General features: G+C 39.1%; 1 protein-coding gene and 1 pseudogene across 1 annotated transcript; one reads left to right on the top strand and one right to left on the bottom strand.

Annotated features, from left to right (window-relative positions):
* Window positions 1–6731: 6731 nt before the first annotated feature.
* On the bottom strand, window positions 6732–10567 carry LOC110790935 (caltractin-like). The gene is made up of 6 exons (XM_056829656.1): window positions 10322–10567; window positions 8316–8430; window positions 8185–8221; window positions 8073–8100; window positions 7001–7153; window positions 6732–6917 (listed from the first exon to the last, which is right to left on the bottom strand). The coding sequence occupies exons 1-6, from the start codon at window positions 10565–10567 to the stop codon at window positions 6747–6749; spliced, it is 750 nt and encodes a 249-aa protein (XP_056685634.1). The 3' UTR covers window positions 6732–6746.
* On the top strand, window positions 10455–10555 carry LOC130462214 (uncharacterized; annotated as a pseudogene).
* Window positions 10568–17661: the final 7094 nt, after the last annotated feature.

Here is a 17661-nt window from a genome sequence, read left to right as displayed (position 1 = left end):
CCTCTTCCTAGGTACTCGTTTGATGTTCCTTGAGTGAATAGTACCATTTCTAACAGACAAGTTCCAGAGACATAGGGAATACCACTGGGTATAGCTCAAGTTCGACCCCCTTGATGGCCATTGTAGCTCTGAAGTTCTTGAGATGGTACATAGGATTGTCAGTTGATTTGAACTTTGGAATGTCATTGGCGGAGAATTTGTCTGGCAGATTATCCTTCCCCTTGAGTTTGTCCTCCATTGAGGTGTCAAAGTAGTTCTCTTGATGGGTAACCTTGTTGACGAGACTCTCAATCTTCTTGGTTAAGTCATCAGTGGGCGCACCCTGTTCCATGACACCCAATCGGTTGCTTATGCTCTCCACATTGGCACTGAGGTTGGCGAAAGCCGCTAGGAGTTGAGCGAGTTGTTCAGAGGCAGACATTTGGACTGTTCCTTGAATGGGGCTGGGAGTCTGATTTGTAGGAGATGATCTGGTTGCTTGCTCGACACCGGCTATGCGGGAGGCTAGGGCTGCTGGAGTTCTTTTCAACCTCTCCCCTCTTTGGCGAACCCACAGGAACTTTGGACTCCTAGTTAGGACACACCAGATAATTTTAGAACTTGGACTTCCCGACACATGATATGATATGCATGCAATGAATGAGACCTAGACTTGACTCTAAGTGTCACTCTGAAGATTCGGGATTTTGGATTTTGTACTTGTATTCGGGATTTGCAACCCGTTGGAAATGTTTGAGAGGAGCGTTCATTCTTTTGTGAAAGTTGGCTCTTGTAATAGAACTTGGGAAATCGAAAAGGAATATTTCGACCTATTGGAAATTGGACTTATTTGAAGGGGATTTCAACCCGCCCTAGGACATGGAAATTGGGCTTGTACTAGGAAATTGAATTTCCAAGGGAATTTCGACCCATTGGACTTGGAATATTTGAAGGGAATTTCAACCCGATTGAAAGAGATTGATTTTGTATTATTTAAAGGGAATTTCAACCCGTCAATATTTTAGGGGAGTTTCAACCCATTGGACTTGGAATATTTGAAGGGAATTTCAACCCGTTGGAATTTGTATTATTTCAGGGGATTTTCAACCCGTAGGTTTGAACTTGTATTATTTCAGGGGATTTTCAACCCGTGGATTTGAACTTGTATTATTTCAGGGGATTTTCAACCCGTTGGAAATATTTGGAATGGGGTTTGTATTATTTTAGGGGATTTTCAACCCGTCAATATTTTAGGGGGATCTCAACCCATTTGAATTGGAGTATTTGAAAGGAATTTCAACCCATTGGAATTTGTATTATTTCAGGGATTTTCAACCCGTAGATTTGAACTTGTATTATTTCAGGGGATTTTCAACCCGTGGATTAGAACTTGTATTATTTCAGGTGATATCCAACCCGTTGGAATTTTGAGTTTGACTCGAAGTTTGAATTTTGAAAGGGAAAGGGATGCATTTTGTATGTAGAACATGAAGCTTCGTATTTGGAAAATCCGGCATTATGTTGCCGTGGATATTGAATATGGGAACTTGACAGTCCGGCATTATGCCGCCGTGGACTTGGAGTGTAGGATTTGAAATTTAAAGGTTTGGAATTTTTGAACTTTGAGCTTGAGGTTTGAAATGCGGAATGGAAAATCTGCATTACGACGGCATGTATTTGGAACTTGAAGTTTTGAGCATAGGACTTGAAATTCGAAAGATTGACATGGAATTTGAGATTTGAAAGTTGGAGTTGAAAAGTTGGCATTACGCCGGTCATGAAGTTTGGCATTTGAACTTTTGAGGTTTGGAATTGGCAACTTGACTTCGATGCTTGAAGACTTGAATGTTTGAAATAGGAAATCCGGCATGACGTTGTTGGATTTGTGGTTTTTGACTTTGAAGTTTGAAATTTGGACTAGAAAATCCGGCATTAAGGCGTCGTTGGATTGAGTCTTGACTTGGAACTTGAAACTCGAAATTTGGACTAGAAAATCCGGCATTATGGCACCGTTTGGTTGTATTTGAAAATTGAAGTTTTGTACTAGAAAGTTTGAATTTGAACTTGAAGCTTGAAGACTAGCGAATCCGGCATTATGACGCCGTTGGATTTGGACTTGAAAATTGAGGTTTTGAACTAGAAAATTTGGATTGAACTTTGAAACTTGGAATTTGGACTAGGAAATCCGGCATTATGACGCCGTTGGATTTGGACTTGACTTGGAGATTTGAGGTTTTGAAAATAGAAAATCCGGCATTATGACGCCGTTGGATTGCATTTTGAACTTGGAACTTGGAATTTTGACTCGAAAATCCGGCATTATGACGCCGTTGGATTGAATTTTGAGTTTGTAGCTTGGAATTTGGACTGGAAAATCAGGCATTATGACGCCGTTGGATTGAATTTTGAGTTTGTAGCTTGGAATTTTGACTCGAAAATCCGGCATTATGACGTCGTTGGATTGAATTTTGAATTTGGCACTTGGAATTTGGACTTGAAAATCCGGCATTATGACGCTGTTGGATTGAATTTTGAATTTGGCATTTGTGCGTGAGGCGTGTTTAAGGGCTTTGAATCAAATGGAGTGACACTCCTAAAGACCCTAAAATCGGCGATTTAGATGCATGAGGTTTGAATGATGCTCCTAGGGGTTTGGTTTCCTAGTTGGAGGCTAATCGGTTTTTGCAAGCTAGAACCCGAGGTTAGCCAATCACGCGTGCAAAGACGCCCACACAATGCACAAGTAGCACGTTGTCACACTAATCATGAATATGAATGCGACATGCAAAGTTCTCAACCTACGGTCGGTCTAAGTTTTGTATGATGCAAGTGGTCGGCTTTGGGTGTCAAAAGGTACTTGGCTAAGAGACGGATCCGGCGACAAGCATTCACGTTCCGCCTAAGGGAAGTGTGTGTCGGAAGACGACCTCCATACTTGACATCGGGAATGTCAAGCAAATGCCAAGTTTCGGTAGGCGCGGAAATGGTCACACACTTTGGTCGGGAACCGTATGGAGAGTCACCATTTCGTTGCCCCCGGGGCTAGCCCGAATGTAGAATACATCCGTTTGGGCAAAGGTAGAAATTCATTTTGCACAATATAGTTTTCGAAAAATGCATGAAATGCCTAGAAATTTAAATTGAAATAGTACTTGAATTTGTACTTGTAAAGCCCATTTTTCGGCACTCGTTCACGAGGCTTGGGAGCGTCCTTCTAGATGCAAAAACAGACTAACTCCCAACACGAAAAGTTGAGCAAAAGTGGGCAACAAGCCACTGTGAGCCACTGTCCTGGATGCAGGTAGCGGCGTTGGGCGCAGGGGCTGCGCCTGGCGCCAATGCTGGCATCCAGTACTTCGGACGATCGGTGGCTGGTTGCTCGAAATCTGCTCTCATTTTCGAAATTGAAATTAGAAAAATCCCCAGCAGAGTCACCAATTTACTGTAGGGGGGTTTTTTTTCCGTTCCCTACAATGGGGGGGGGGGGGGGGTTTGGCACGCGGCGGTTCGTTTAGGGAACCGTTGAATTTGTTTTTGCACCTCGAAGGAGTCGCCACCAAACTTATTTTAGGTCTCGTTTGGGAAGACCGCACAATGACTCTATTTTTGGATAAGGCCTTGAATCCTTGAAACGGATGGGTGAGATCCGGGCTCGGGAACAAAAATGCTTATTCGGCGAGCTTTAGAAATATTCAAGTACGTTGGCACAACATTGTTTCGAAAATGAACCCTAAGATTAGACTATGTGGGTTTGCAAATTAGAACAAAATAGAATTTCTAATTGTACGATGGTCACTTTGCTTTAAAGATTGATTTAAGGAACCTAAGGCCGGTTTGTCCAAAAATATCTTTGTTAAGCGTGATGTAACCTTCGTATTTTGTTGTATTTAGCATGTTGGTGATGAAAGCTATAAAGCACATAAAGCAACATCACAATACTAAATAAAGTGCGGAATTAGTAAATACAAGACCCCCTAGTAAATAAGTGCGCCCGACACGAATTCAAAGCCAAAAATCTCAACTTGGGAGAGGTTGCTCAACCCAAATGTCCTAGATTTTGCATATTGAACTTGAAATTGAAAGCTTGAATATTGAAAGGTTTGAACTTGAAAAGATTGAAACTTTAAACTTGAAATGATTGAAATTTGAAGACTTGAACTTGTATGTTGAAATTTGAAGACTTGAACTTGTATATTGAAAAATGGAGTTTTGAATCTCAAAAGATTAAACCTTTAAATGCTAAAAGGTGTCATCTTTGATTACTCCATACTTGAAGGTGATTCTAGTTCAAAGAGATGAATGCAAGCAACTTTGAACATCCTTGAATCTTGAAAGTTTGTATTTTGTATTTTGAAAAAGTTTGTATTTTTGAAAAAGCATGTATGATTGTTGCAAGTGGTGTTTTTTATGACAAAAAAACACCAACTTGCTAATCATTTGAAATCAAAATAGCATGATTAATTGAAATGGGATTCGGATTTACCTAGTTAAGCTTAGGCTCGAGCTCCAAATTGCTCTTGAATTTAGGACTTTTTGTATGTGTTTTGAAGTTTGTATTGTGTGGAGTAATGTCGAAATTACGACGTTATGTGTGTTGTGCTCCCCCTTTTTCGATGGAAATGAGGGGTATTTATAGGAGGGAAATGGTGCAAAACGCCAGCACACGCCAGCGCCTGGCGCCAGGCCAGCGCTGGGCACTGCTGACGTGGGCTGAATGCCGCCAAAAAGGACGGAAAGATGTCGTCCTTGATTTGTCTTGTATGGGTGTACCTTCGTACGAATAGTACGATGCTTGGCACGTAGTGTTTGCTTGGAGGTTAAGGCTTGAATTTGCGTCTAAAAACAAACCTTTCTCGGGTTTTTGAATTCCGGTTTTACGGGACGGGGCCCGGCATGCTCGATTTTGTGGGTCGGCGCCCGAATTTGACTTGCCTTATATAATTTTGAGTGGAAAAGGCCTAGTAAGACCAATGGTATGGTCCACTAGTTGAGATTGAACTTGGATTTTGAAATTGGATTTTGGAAATTGTATTTTGTACCGAGTTCCGCGAGGGGAACGGCCTCGGGGATTGGATTTTGGACTTTGGATTTCGGAGGTATTCTTAGCAATTGGGATTTCCGCCTGGAGTTTCTCCAATTGCCTAACAAGGATAATGGTTTCTTCATCATCCCAAAGGGGAGACACAAATTAGGTGTCTACAGTAAGCTATGGATTAATATCATTAATTCCACTTGAACTGAAGCGGCCTCTAGCTAGGCATTCAGCTCACTTGATCTCACTGAATTATTAACTTGTTTAATTAATACTGAACCGCATTTATTAGACTTAACATTAAATGCATACTTGTACCAAGGGAATTATTTCCTTCACTAACACTAGCCCCCAAATCACATAGGGCATTCCCAATTTCAAGGGCTTTGATTGCACATGGGATAGAGAAACTACCCGGATCCTTGAGTTTTGGGGGCATTTGATTGAGAATAACGGCGCTACAATTCTCGGTCAAATTAACCGCTTCCTTCACGTCGCAATCTCTCTTCCCACTCAAAATTTCCTTAAGAAATCTTGAGTAGGTTGGCATTTTCTTCAATGCGTCCGTAAAGGGAATGGTAATATGTAATTTCCTAAGAACTTCTAGGAATTTCTAGAATGGAACATCCAATCTGTGCCTTATAAACCTTTGGCTTTGAAACATCACTCACATCATCTATGTGAGACTCCTCTTCTACCGCATCATCGTCATTCGACTCAACAATCCCCTTTTGTTCTTCCCCTTTTGACTCGGAAACTTTACTAGCTCTAACACCATCACCTAGAGTCTTCCCACTCCTATTATCACAATGGCATTCCTTTGCCGTGGATCTTGACCTTGGGGTGGGAGACTTGTATGCACATGATGCTCTTTGATGGTGCTAGCAAGTTGAGCTAGTTGAGTTTCAATCATTTTAAGATGATTATTGGATTTCTTGAATCCATCCTCAAATTCCACATTTTTCTTGGCTTGCGCCCCCAGAAACGACTCCATGAGAGCCTTAAGATTAGACTTGGTAGGCGGGAGCAGTGGAGGAGAATTACCATATCCGATAGGATTAGGTGGAAATTGATTGCCATAGGTCCTAGGCGCATTGAATCTGGGAGGAGGATATTGGCTATTGCCATATTTGTTTCCTGAAATCAATGGATAGCCCCCACTAGAAGCTCCCACTAGTAGAAAAAACCCTTATTGCAGCGGGCTTTTAGACCCCTGTTGCAGCGTACATCGTATGCTGCAACTGGGGGGCCTGCAACAAGTCTGAACTTGTTGCAGCGTACAATGTTCGCTGCTAAAAGGGGTTTTTTGCAGCGTACATATGTATGTACGCTGCAACAAGTGCCAAAAAATTGGCAAAATTTTGGACTTGTTGCAGCGTACATATATATGTACGCTGCAAAAGACTCAACTTTTTGCAGCGTACATTTATTTGTACGCTGCAACAAGTCTGAAATTTTGCGAAATTTTTTTCCCTTGTTGCAGCGTACAATATATATGTACGCTGCAACAAAGCACTTTTGGCGGGAAAATTCTAATTTTGTTTAGGGATACCTAGAGTGCCTTGCACCAAATATAGAAACCTGTCAAAACAATAATAGAATAACGCAACCTGTATAACAAATATAAAAACAACAACTGGAGTTTTGTATACTATATATCCCAAAACCAAAGTGCACATATTACATTTAAATATATGTTCCAATTTCAACATAAACATACATTTTGATATAAAATTTATTCTATAACAACTAAACCAACTCGATCAAGCGCGCTAAAGCCAATAATAAATACTTGCTGGTAAAAAACTCGGTCTGCTTCTTCAATCATCTCTTGGATTTCCCTGTCAGTTAGGTTTTCGCCCAATTCCTTTGCAATGCGTTGAATATCTACAGGAGAAATCTTACCCTACACCAACCAACCACCATTCTTATATGTTAATCACTGATGACTGAAATAAGACACTAAAACAAGAATAAACAGAGGTTTACATTATTATCTTGGTCGATTATACGAAATGCTTTCATTAATTCTTCCTTAGTGTCTCTTTCTCCGATTTTAGCAGTCATCATGTGACAAAATTCATCGAAATCAATGGCACCACTTCCATCCTTGTCAACATCCGCAATCATTTGATTGATTTGCTGAAATAACACAAAAAGTCAAGCACAGTAGCTGTTATAACAAACCGCAGTCCCCTTAATCAATTACCTTTCCCTTCCTTTATTGCAACCAGAGCAAAAATGGTGAGTAAATATAATCTATAAAAAGGATACCTTAAAATAAATTTCAGGTGGCCCATATATGATATATGGGAACTATGAGAGAGGCTGGATGTACTGTAGTTTGTCGCTGACATAATTAAATAAGCTCAGAGAAAGGGGCTGGCACTAGCAGTTACTGCACTCAAGATAGTTTCAGGAGGTGGCCTAAAAACTTAAATGATGCATTTGAATCTCAAGTAAAACATGAACATTTTATAAGAGTATAATCATCTATGTTACTTGGACATGGGTACGAGTGTCGAGTACAAGTGTACATGTCCAAGTGCCAGGGCAAGATAGGTGTAAAATTTCAGACACAGGTACGCTGTCATAAAATTAAACACGGGGATGGGGACATGACATAACAAGTATAAGAAACATATCCTCACTCTAAAATACCTTTTCTTTTTCAGATCCGGTTGTAATTGTAGATACATAAATACACAACACAATTCAGATTGACTTGTTTGCTAATTCTTGTATGAATTCTCATTTCAAGCTCATTTGTGAGTATACATATGTACAACTTTCTCTTCATTATCCCTCTCTTGTTTTATTTTTCTAATTTTCTCTATGAATATGTGGTTCGAGATGGTTGAGCCGTTGAGGTATTATGAGACTCTGGGTAAATATTGAAGTGTCAGTTAAGGAGGCCACACCCTTGTATGAGTGTCTTAATTAGAACCCAGAGAAGAAAAAGAATAGTGGAAGGAACATAGGTTATCTTTTTGCAAGTATTCAGAGAAGAAATATTTCAATCGTAATCAACAAAAAACCAACAAAATGACAGATTTTATACCTCTTCGGTCATCTCAAAACCCAGAGCCCTGCAACGATGCAGTTTTAGGTCAGGTAACTGTGTTAAGTGTGTAGTGGTATATCAAAACCTTAGGATTTACAAAGAATAATACCTCATAGCAACATTCAACTCCTTAGTATCAATAGTTCCTGAAAATAACAATTTGAATCAAACAGGCGAGATTGCGAGAACAAACTAAATGGTTTGACATATAAAATTCGAAACACTAAACAGATTCAAAACCTGAGCCATCAGTGTCAAACAGTTCAAAAGCTTCCTTTATCTCTTGCCTCTTCTGTTGAGTGAGACCATGATGACGCCCACGTGGCTTATCTTTCCTCACCGTCCTAGCACTTGACTGATAGTATTTACCAAATCAAGAAAATCAAAGTCAACAAAATTCACTAGAAAAATACACACCAACATCTAACAGATATTTCACTACTTAGAGCACACTATTGGCCGGTGTCTCAGTTCCTATCCAAACAGTTCGAACTCAAGACGGTCTAATAACTCAATTAATTCTTACACACTAACAGGAAACTAACCAGCTATATATCGTGCCAGTAAGAATAGAAACAGATACATAAACAAAACACAAATAAAGCAGAACCATAGTAAAAGCATATACTAAATAGAAAATCATCAAAGTGATATAGTAATTCATAGGGTACCAAATATTATCCACTTTAGGGTTGACATTCAAAATCGGAAAAAAATCAGAAAAAAATAAAACCCTAACAATCAAAATCGGAAAAAATGTATCAATTAACACAAAAAATAAGAATAATTTATATAATCAAACCCTAAAAATACGAAATTAGGGGAAAAATCAAGAATTGACTGAAAGCAAACCCTAAAAATACAAAATTAGGGAAAAACAAATACAAAAAGTTAGAAAACTATACCTCCTCAAACAGATTCGCGTAGGAGAGAGTAAGGGGTCGAAATACTTGGGACTGAGACGGCGAGAACAGAACGCGATGGGGGAGATGAGGCGAGAACACAGACCCATCGGCGAAGACAGCGACGCAGGGCCGAGCAACGCCTGAGTTCGACGGCTGCTGAGTTCGACGGCTGAGTTCGACGGCGGCTGAGTTTGAAGGCTGAGGTCGAAGGCCAGATGCTTGGAGAGAAGGAGTCGAGAAAATTTTCACAAAAACCAAGACGAATTGTCACCCAATTTCAACAATTACTTGCAAAAAACCCAAAAAAACCACGAATTAGAGAGAGAAAGAGAGCAGATGAAGAAGAAGAATGAGGAGGTGAGAGAGTACGCAGGGAAAGCTGAGGGAAGAAGAGGGAGTACTGAGCGTGGAAATGGTCCTTAGGTTTGAGATGAAATGTTTTTCTTAATTAGCTTTGCAGCGAAATTTTTTTATTGCAGGGGGCTTTTATCTGTACGCTGCAAAATAAATGGGCTATTGCAGGGGGCTTTTACTTTGTACGCTGCAAAAAACTCTCTTGCTGCGGGCAATTAATTTGTACGCTGCAACAACCCTTTATAAAGTTTGACCCGCGTTGACCTACTGGTTGTTGAAGCGTATTATTACATGTACGCTGCAACAAGGGGGTTGCAACAGGGGTTTTTTCTACTAGTGTCCCCTATATTGCCCATATTGGTAGTTGTAACCCCCCACACCTTGGTGGTTTGGGTTATAACTACCTTGATTGAATTGAGTTTGATTACCTAGGCCATGGGGTTGACCATAGGAAGCTTGGCCTTGATAGCCTTGCGCCCCTTAGTTACCCTCCTCCTTGGCCTTGGCCTTGGCCTTGGTAGGATCCATCTTGATAAGCATGCATTTGGAGGGCCTCTAGGTGTTTGTCTATTAAAGTTTGGGTTCGGGGGACCGTCATCTCGCATTCATAGCATTTGCATATTCCACATCAAATTATTTCTCATAAGGAGAGCCATGTTCAACATACGAGACATTATGCAATAAATTGCACATGCTAGGGAAATGACCATGCTCACCACAAATATCACAAAAAGATGTATCAAGAGGCATTGTGTTGTAGGAACTAACCTTGCCCTTCCCCTTAGTGAGAAGGGTGGGCGATGGTGGAGGAATTGTTGACGGAGATGGTGGTTGACTCGGAGCACTCTCAAGCTTCTCAAGTCTTTAGCTAAGATTTTCAATGATATTTGCTTTCTCCAAAGCGAAATTCGAACCCTTGCCATCTTCATACTTCCCCTTTCTATCATAATTCCTAGTCCCCACATGCCATGCTTGTTAGTTTTGCACGACATCTTCAATTATCTCTTCGATTTGGTCCTCCTTCTTATCCATGATTGGACCACCCACCCCCGCATCAAGACTTTTTTTGGAGGTTGGGCTAAGTCCTAAGTAGAAAGTTTGTAAGAGGAGCCACTTAGGTATTCCGTGATGAGGGAACTCTCTTTGGTATTCCTTAAATCGATCCCAAGCTTCAAATAGGGATTCATCACGCTTTTTCTCAAAGGATTGAATTTTGTGCCTATACTCCACCATCTTCACATGCGAGTAGAAATTACTAAGGAATGCACTTGTCACCTCGTTCCAAGTCCTTAGTGAATTTGTCTTCAAGCCAATCACTAGCTCGCCCCAATAGAGAAACTCGGAATAGCTTCAACCTAACATGTCCGGAAGTCACCCCATTGTGCTTAATAATATCGCAATAATTTTCAAATTGTTTCAAATGTTCATGCGGCGATTCACTACTTTTTCCGCAAAACGGGTGACTTTGAACCAAGGTAATCAAGGCGGGACTTATCTCAAAGTTGTTGGCATTAGTGGTCGGGGCTTGTATGCCACAAGTTGCCTCAAAAGATCCCGGTATGGCCAAATTCTTAACCGGAAGAACCATTCTATCAATGGTTGGACTTGATAGATCTTGATCCGGAATTTCACTCAAAGGATCAAACCGATTGTAGCTCGATGAACGGGTTCGGATTCGTCTCAAGCTCAGCAAAGTCCTCTCTAACTCTAGGTCGAGAGGGTAGAGAGGCCTATGATGTGTTCGCCCCCTATCTTGCATACAAACTCAAACCAACCGCGAGCAATGAAAAGAAAACTAAAGAAATAACGAAATTTGGTTAAACTAGACTCGATTATACTAAACTCAAGAACAACAACCGTTCCCCGGTAACGACGCCGTTTTGATGAGGCTTTTTCCGTGTCGTTGAATCGGAATCAACCTACCAAAAAATATTTGTAAGTTCCTAGACCGACACACTATATGAATTATAGTGGTAAGCTAAGGTATCGTCCCAAGAGAACGATTCATTTTTGGGTTTATGCACCAACCTAGTTTAGAAACTAATTCTAAAGTATGAGTCACAACTAGGGAAATTAAGATAATTATGCAAAAATTATAGAAGGATTTATGGTATCAGGGGTCAACTTGGGTAAATTGGAGAAAACGAGATGCAATGCAATCATGACTATGTAAGGATATGCAATCATGGAAGCAACCAACAATCACGCCTCTCGGTTAGCAAACCTTGCCCATTCTAACTCTAATGATACGCTTTCGCGTCACCCTAGAACTAGGTTGGCAAACTAAATCAACTAGCAACTTCAAATTCACTCATAGGCTCTCAATTTCTTGACAAGTCCATGAAGAAAGCTCCAATTATGTTGGCAAGCCTAGTATTTGCAACTACTAAACCAATCAAACATGGAATTCCGAAATTGCAAGTCACAATTTAATCACATCATCAATTCTACATAATAACTCTACATCCCCAATCATTCCCCAAATATCACCCCTAACCCTAACAATTAACTACTCAACTCATTAATGGAACAATTGAAATTATTCTAAGAATCATCATGATTGAAAAGAATTATGAAATTGCAAGCAAACAAGTAATCAGGCTAGAAATTCCAAGAATTCTATTGAAATCAAATTATAAAGCAAATCCAAAATTCAATTATCAAAGAAATTAAAGAAACTAAGGCAAAAGTTGAAAGGATTGAAGTGAAGAGAAATTACTCAAAGCTTGAAGAATCTTGAGAGCAAACTTGAATTGAAATTGAAGTTGAATTGCAAATGTTTGAAACAAAGATTTCTCTCTCTAGAACTCAAAGCACAAAATGTGAAAACTAATTCTAAAATTTCTAAAAACTAACCCCGAAAACTCAATCCAAAATAAAAAAATAAAAAAATAATTTATATGTTTCCCGAAATAGAATTTCAAATCACGAAAACATGCCAGCCCGCGTCAGTGTGACCCTCGTGCGAATGAACCAGATTAGTGAGTATGGGCGCACAAAAATTCTGTGCGTCCACATAGAGTGACGAACCAATCCCTTCGTGTCGTGCGAGCACACAAAAAACCTGCGCGGTCGCACAGGCCAAACTTAGCCAATTTCTTCAACATTTCTTGTGTGGTCGCACACCTCTGCTGTGTGTGCGCATGAGAATATGGTGCGAGCGCACATAATTTCCGTTCGAGCGCATGCAAAAACGGGGAGCTATTGGAAGGTTTTACCCACTTGGTGCGAACGCACATAATTTCCGTGCGAGCGCATGAAAAAAGGGGGAGCTACTGGAAGGTTTTACCCACTTGGTGCGAACGCACTCTGTAGCTCGATTGCACGGCCTTGCTTTGCCTTCAATGTCTCCTCTTCTTCACTGTGCGAGCGCACATAACTCATGTGCGATCGCACAGGGCTGCTTCTTGCACCATTCTACTCGGATTTCCACATTTCTTCAATATTTTCCTATAAATCATCAAAGTGGAATAAGAACATATAAATGGCATAAAAACTATCTAAAACTCACAAAAATCATAATAAAACAATAAGAAAACCTAAGCTAAGAGCGACATAAATGTCGCTCATCAATATGGCTTCGAATACCTTTCGGTTTCAAACACTACTCAACTAATCCTAATCTAGCTTTCGCTACAATCAAGATTTGAAGAGGAACTCATGAACGAACAACCCAAAGTACTGCAAGCCATGAATCACGCTTTCGCGCCAATTCGAAGCCAAACACTCCAACATTCTAGCAATTTAGGTCAACTAATCCTAAACTAACTAGACATAGAATCAAACATCATTTAATCAATTTAATCACAAAATAATCTCCAAAATCCCTAATTCTACATCCAAAGCTTTAACCCTAATCTCTATATTATAAACTATTCAATAAGCATGATTAGAACTTGGATTCAACTTGCGCAAAACCTAATCATGAAGCTAATTAAATAAATCAAACAAATTCAATCAACCAAAATCAAACATGAAATATAAGTGCTCAAATTTCACCAAAATTTAATGTGCAAAATTAATCCAAAATCAAACAATGAAATCAAAGTATAAACGAATTTATGAAGCATTTAAAGAATCTAAGAACAAATTAAAGAGGAGAGTAAAGAATTATACCAATGAAGCTTGAAATTGAACTTCAAAATATGAAGAACTTTGAAGAACAAATATGAAATTATAAGGACTTAGCTACGAATTTGATGAACAAAAACATAAAATCAAAGTGTTTAATCTCTAGAATTAAAGGATAAAAAATAATTTTAATCTACCCTTAACTATCCTAATGATGCTGCTCCTAATCGCCCTTCCTTGCTGCTCTCTATTGCTCGCCAAAAACAAGAACACCCATTGTTGTTGTTCTTTTATATGGGTTACAGCAGTGGCCAATGTGGGTACGACGGTTATGGGTGCGGATGCACCGCCTTATAATGCCAAATTTCACAATAAGGCAAAGAGTTTTCAGGTGCAAGAAAGGTTAGTATGCGGGCGCGAATGTTATGTGTGTGGGCGCAGTGATTTCCAGTGTGAGTGCACCAAGTGCGTGTGGGCGCACAACCTCAGTTGGTTGTATTGTTGCTTGGTCGCTGCTTCTGTGATATGGGGTTGTCTTGCTCAATGCTTGGTAGCTGTTCGTGGACAGTAGTTATGGCTTCTTGCTTGCCCATGGTGCATCGTATAACATATAATAGAATTCATCACTTCGCAAACTAAAGCGTCGTATAGCATGTTAGAAAATCATATAGCACATTGACAAATCTAATAGCATATGGTTAAAACTGTAAAGCACATTATTAATTAAATCGTAAAGTGTATTATTAATTCTTCTAACATTTTTACAAATCGTAAAACATATTAATCGTCTTCAAGCATAATGTCACATTATTTAACACGTTAATACTCCAAATGACCCTCCGCAATGAAAATGAGCATAAAAGGCACGCTAAGAGCAAAAACGACTAAAATAAACGCAAGACGAGATAATGTTACGATTAATGAAATATCGCGATAAACGAACTAAAAATGATTAAACTAAGTAAAAATGATAATAAAATGAAATAAAATCATAGGCTTAGAGCGACATAAATGCCGCTCATCAAACTCCCCCAAGCTAAACCTTTGCTTGTCCCCAAGCAAAGCTAAAGAAAAACAGGAGGGAGAATGAACTCATTTATTTGAAATCAAAATTATGAAAATAAGAACTACAAGAACGCACATTAACTCACTGTCGTAGGAATCACAGTTGCATTTAAGCACATGCAACAAGCTCTTTAAACCCCACAATCGCTCATGAGGGCGAGTGGGATCTCACAAGGGTTTTCTAAGAGATTAACCCATAACTATTTAAAAGGAACCAAGGCAAGATAAAAGGGAAAAAACATGGAAACAAAGTAAAACAAAAGAAAGGGATCAAGGGATTGGGCTTTAGAACGAAACAAGCAAAAATGGATGCAAACATTTCTAAATCAATAGGCGGGTGCACGCTAATGGATATCATAGGTCTGGTGAAAGATTACCTTGCAAAAAGCAGAGAGCTAAGAAGTTTGCACTTCTCTATCCCCCTTCAACAATTCTTACCGCATCCTCTCTCTAGTTTCAAATCCACTTTCAAGGATGGCTCCTCATGATACCACGAAGGTGCCGGAAAAGAATAGAGTTTCAAGAGAGAAGAGAACACTACACGACAATATTGGCATGACTAACTCGCTCAATAGGCTTAGCTATTTCCTCCATCCATCGACAATGACTCAACCCTCTAAGGTCAAAAGATCTTTTAGGGATGCAATGTTAGGCCAGGGGTAAGGGTGTGGAAAAATTTGGAATTTGGTGCTAAATAATAAAGTGAAGCGTGGCTGCAATTGGCACCTCAAGAATTGAACAAAAACCAAACAAAAATACCAAAAATTGGCTTACCCCCAAGCTTATTCAACAAACAAAATTGAACAAATATTTTTTAACTTTTGATTTGGTTTTTTTCTCTTTTTTTTCGCGTTTCAAGTAAACTTTGAATTTGCCTTGTTTTTGTCTCTTTGGCTTTTTCTTTTCAGTGCAAAACATTTCCTCTTATTCAATAAATATTCACAATGATTTTCAATCTCCCATAGAACTTTGCCATTTCTGTTTTTCTTCTCAATTTTCTTTAAATTTACAACTTCAAACTATAAGACCATTAAGTTTCACTATCACTTCTAAGGGTGAAAATAAAACAATGGCTATTGGCTTGTAATGAGCTAATAACAAGTGAAGGAAAAAGATCAAATGGTTAGCAAGATTGGGCAAATGCAAACAAAAATACAAGAAAATAAGAAAAATGGTCCTAAAACTATAAAAAGAAATATAGTCACTGAAAGAAATGCCTTTGTCATCCCCTAAAGTGGTTTGGTCGCGATCTCATGAAGGAAATAGTCATATTCTAGATAAAAGAAAGTCAATGCACAGGATCCAAGCCGCTCATGCAATATGTGTTTGAGAAATAGGCTAGAAAATTCAATATCCTCACACAAGGGTAGCAAATACCATCCTTTCCGGTTTCAAATGACTAGAGGGAACAACACCATCTTACCACAAACCAAAGGTTCAAGAATCATGCTCTCCAAAGTTCTAACCAACTACCTTTGCATGGAAATACTAAAGGAAATGTGTCCTTCACCCAATGTGCATTAGTCTAATACCAAAGGTTCAGATTAATTACGAACAATTAATTAAGTGAAATCAAGTGATAGGAATAGCTAGCTGGAGAAATGCTTCTAATGAGTGAGTTCTAATCCTAATTAGGCTCACAGCTTACTCTTGACTGGGCCTGTAAGGTCACACCATTGGCATGTAACAGATCATTGGATTAAATGAATAGGAAATTCATTTAATACCTTTTCGGGAAATTAGTTCAGAAAACATAATTATACGATTTAACATTGGATCGTGAAGTCGTATATCGTGTTGCGTATATTCGTAAGCTAGGCAAAACAAATAATCGTATCGTACAACAATGGATCGTCAAGTACGAAACAATAAATAAATTATTGAATAAATAATTTAATAGCAAAACACTAAAGTGAACCCACGAGCCAAGCACACGACGCGCAAGGCCCATGGGCGTAGCGTGCATAAGCGCAACGATGGCCCGTGGCCCTTAGTTGTGTTGGTGCGGGCGCAAGGAAGAAACAACAGCATCATCAACGACGGCCCAATGCCCAACTACACGCTGCGCTGTGTGCAAGTGTGTGCGCGTGGTTGTGGGCTTTGCTGGCCGGTTGACCTTGTTGCTTGGTCGGTTGGCTTGGCTCATGTGATAGGTTATAATAATAACCTACTCCAAATGTTTTACTAATCTAGGGAATCTAATATTCTAACTTAAGGCAAGGGAAACCCCTAATTCTCTTTGTGCCTCTGTTAGAGTGTTCATCCCAAAAGCTAAACTATCTTGAAGGAGATCTAAGCCATCAATCTCAAGATGGATCTAAACGTGCCGGTGAACCAAGTAGAGGAACAAGGAGTTCTTTTTAGTGTTCATGTTCGTTAAACTAAGGGAAAACACGCTACAAACGTAAGTAATGCTTGATCTGTACTTTATACATGCTTCTTGGCTTTGGAGTTATTCCGCAATTATGTTATGTATTTAACTGTAAACCTCTACAGTGGTATCATGAGCTACATGTTTTTAACGTACTTATTAGCATGTTTACATGTTTGTGATTATTGTTGAATTTATTCTGAGTTTTTGGTGAATTTTCGAATAGTTTCTGGATTATTGGATAAGTCGTAGAAAGTGATTCTGAATTCGTAAAGTGTCGGAAATTCAATTTGTCTGACCCTAATCTGATTAAATATGGCGTTTTAAAGTCAACTCATAAGAACATATTCTAATTTCATAGGTATGGGTCTACCCTGCAGCATTTGCGCACCCAGGGAGCGTTAGTATCGAACCAGCGAGCGCTGGCCTAGGCGAGGTTGTGCGATGGCTCTGGCCATGCCTGCACTTTCTAGCGATGTTGTTGCCTTGGCGAAGCATGGGTCTTGCGCCCATGTGCCTTGCCTTGGCCCAATGGTGCACATTTAATTTTCGTTGAGCAACGAATTTAATTAATTTTAATTTCGTGCTTATAATTTTTCTCGGAATTTAATTTTATTAATTTAATTAATATAATTAATTTTCTACTAATTATTTAATAAAATTAAAACCTTGAATAAATTATAATTAATTCATTTTAATCAACTAGAATTAATTTAAGGGATTGAAAGTAAATATTATATGGGCTTTAAATTTTAAATTAAATATGTAGTTTTCGATTGGACTTGGAAAAACATTTTTAATGTTTAAAAATAAGTAAAGC

The sequence above is a fragment of the Spinacia oleracea genome, chromosome 5 (assembly GCF_020520425.1).
Source record: "Spinacia oleracea cultivar Varoflay chromosome 5, BTI_SOV_V1, whole genome shotgun sequence".
Classification (NCBI taxonomy): domain Eukaryota; kingdom Viridiplantae; phylum Streptophyta; class Magnoliopsida; order Caryophyllales; family Amaranthaceae; genus Spinacia; species Spinacia oleracea.
This window is presented reverse-complemented; position numbering and strand designations above follow the sequence as displayed.

What these genes read in the sequence shown, in the direction of transcription:
- LOC110790935 (XM_056829656.1), bottom strand. Translation starts at nt 10,567, where the DNA reads ATGGTGGAGTATAGGCACAAAATTCAATCCTTTGAGAAAAAGCGTGAT. An exon ending in AAGAGATAATTGAAGATGTC is followed by an intron (nt 8,431 to 10,321) that starts GTGCAAAACTAA and finishes AAATACTATCAG; the next exon opens with TCAAGTGCTAGGACGGTGAG. An exon ending in GTTTGACACTGATGGCTCAG is followed by an intron (nt 8,222 to 8,315) that starts GTTTTGAATCTG and finishes TGTTATTTTCAG; the next exon opens with GAACTATTGATACTAAGGAG.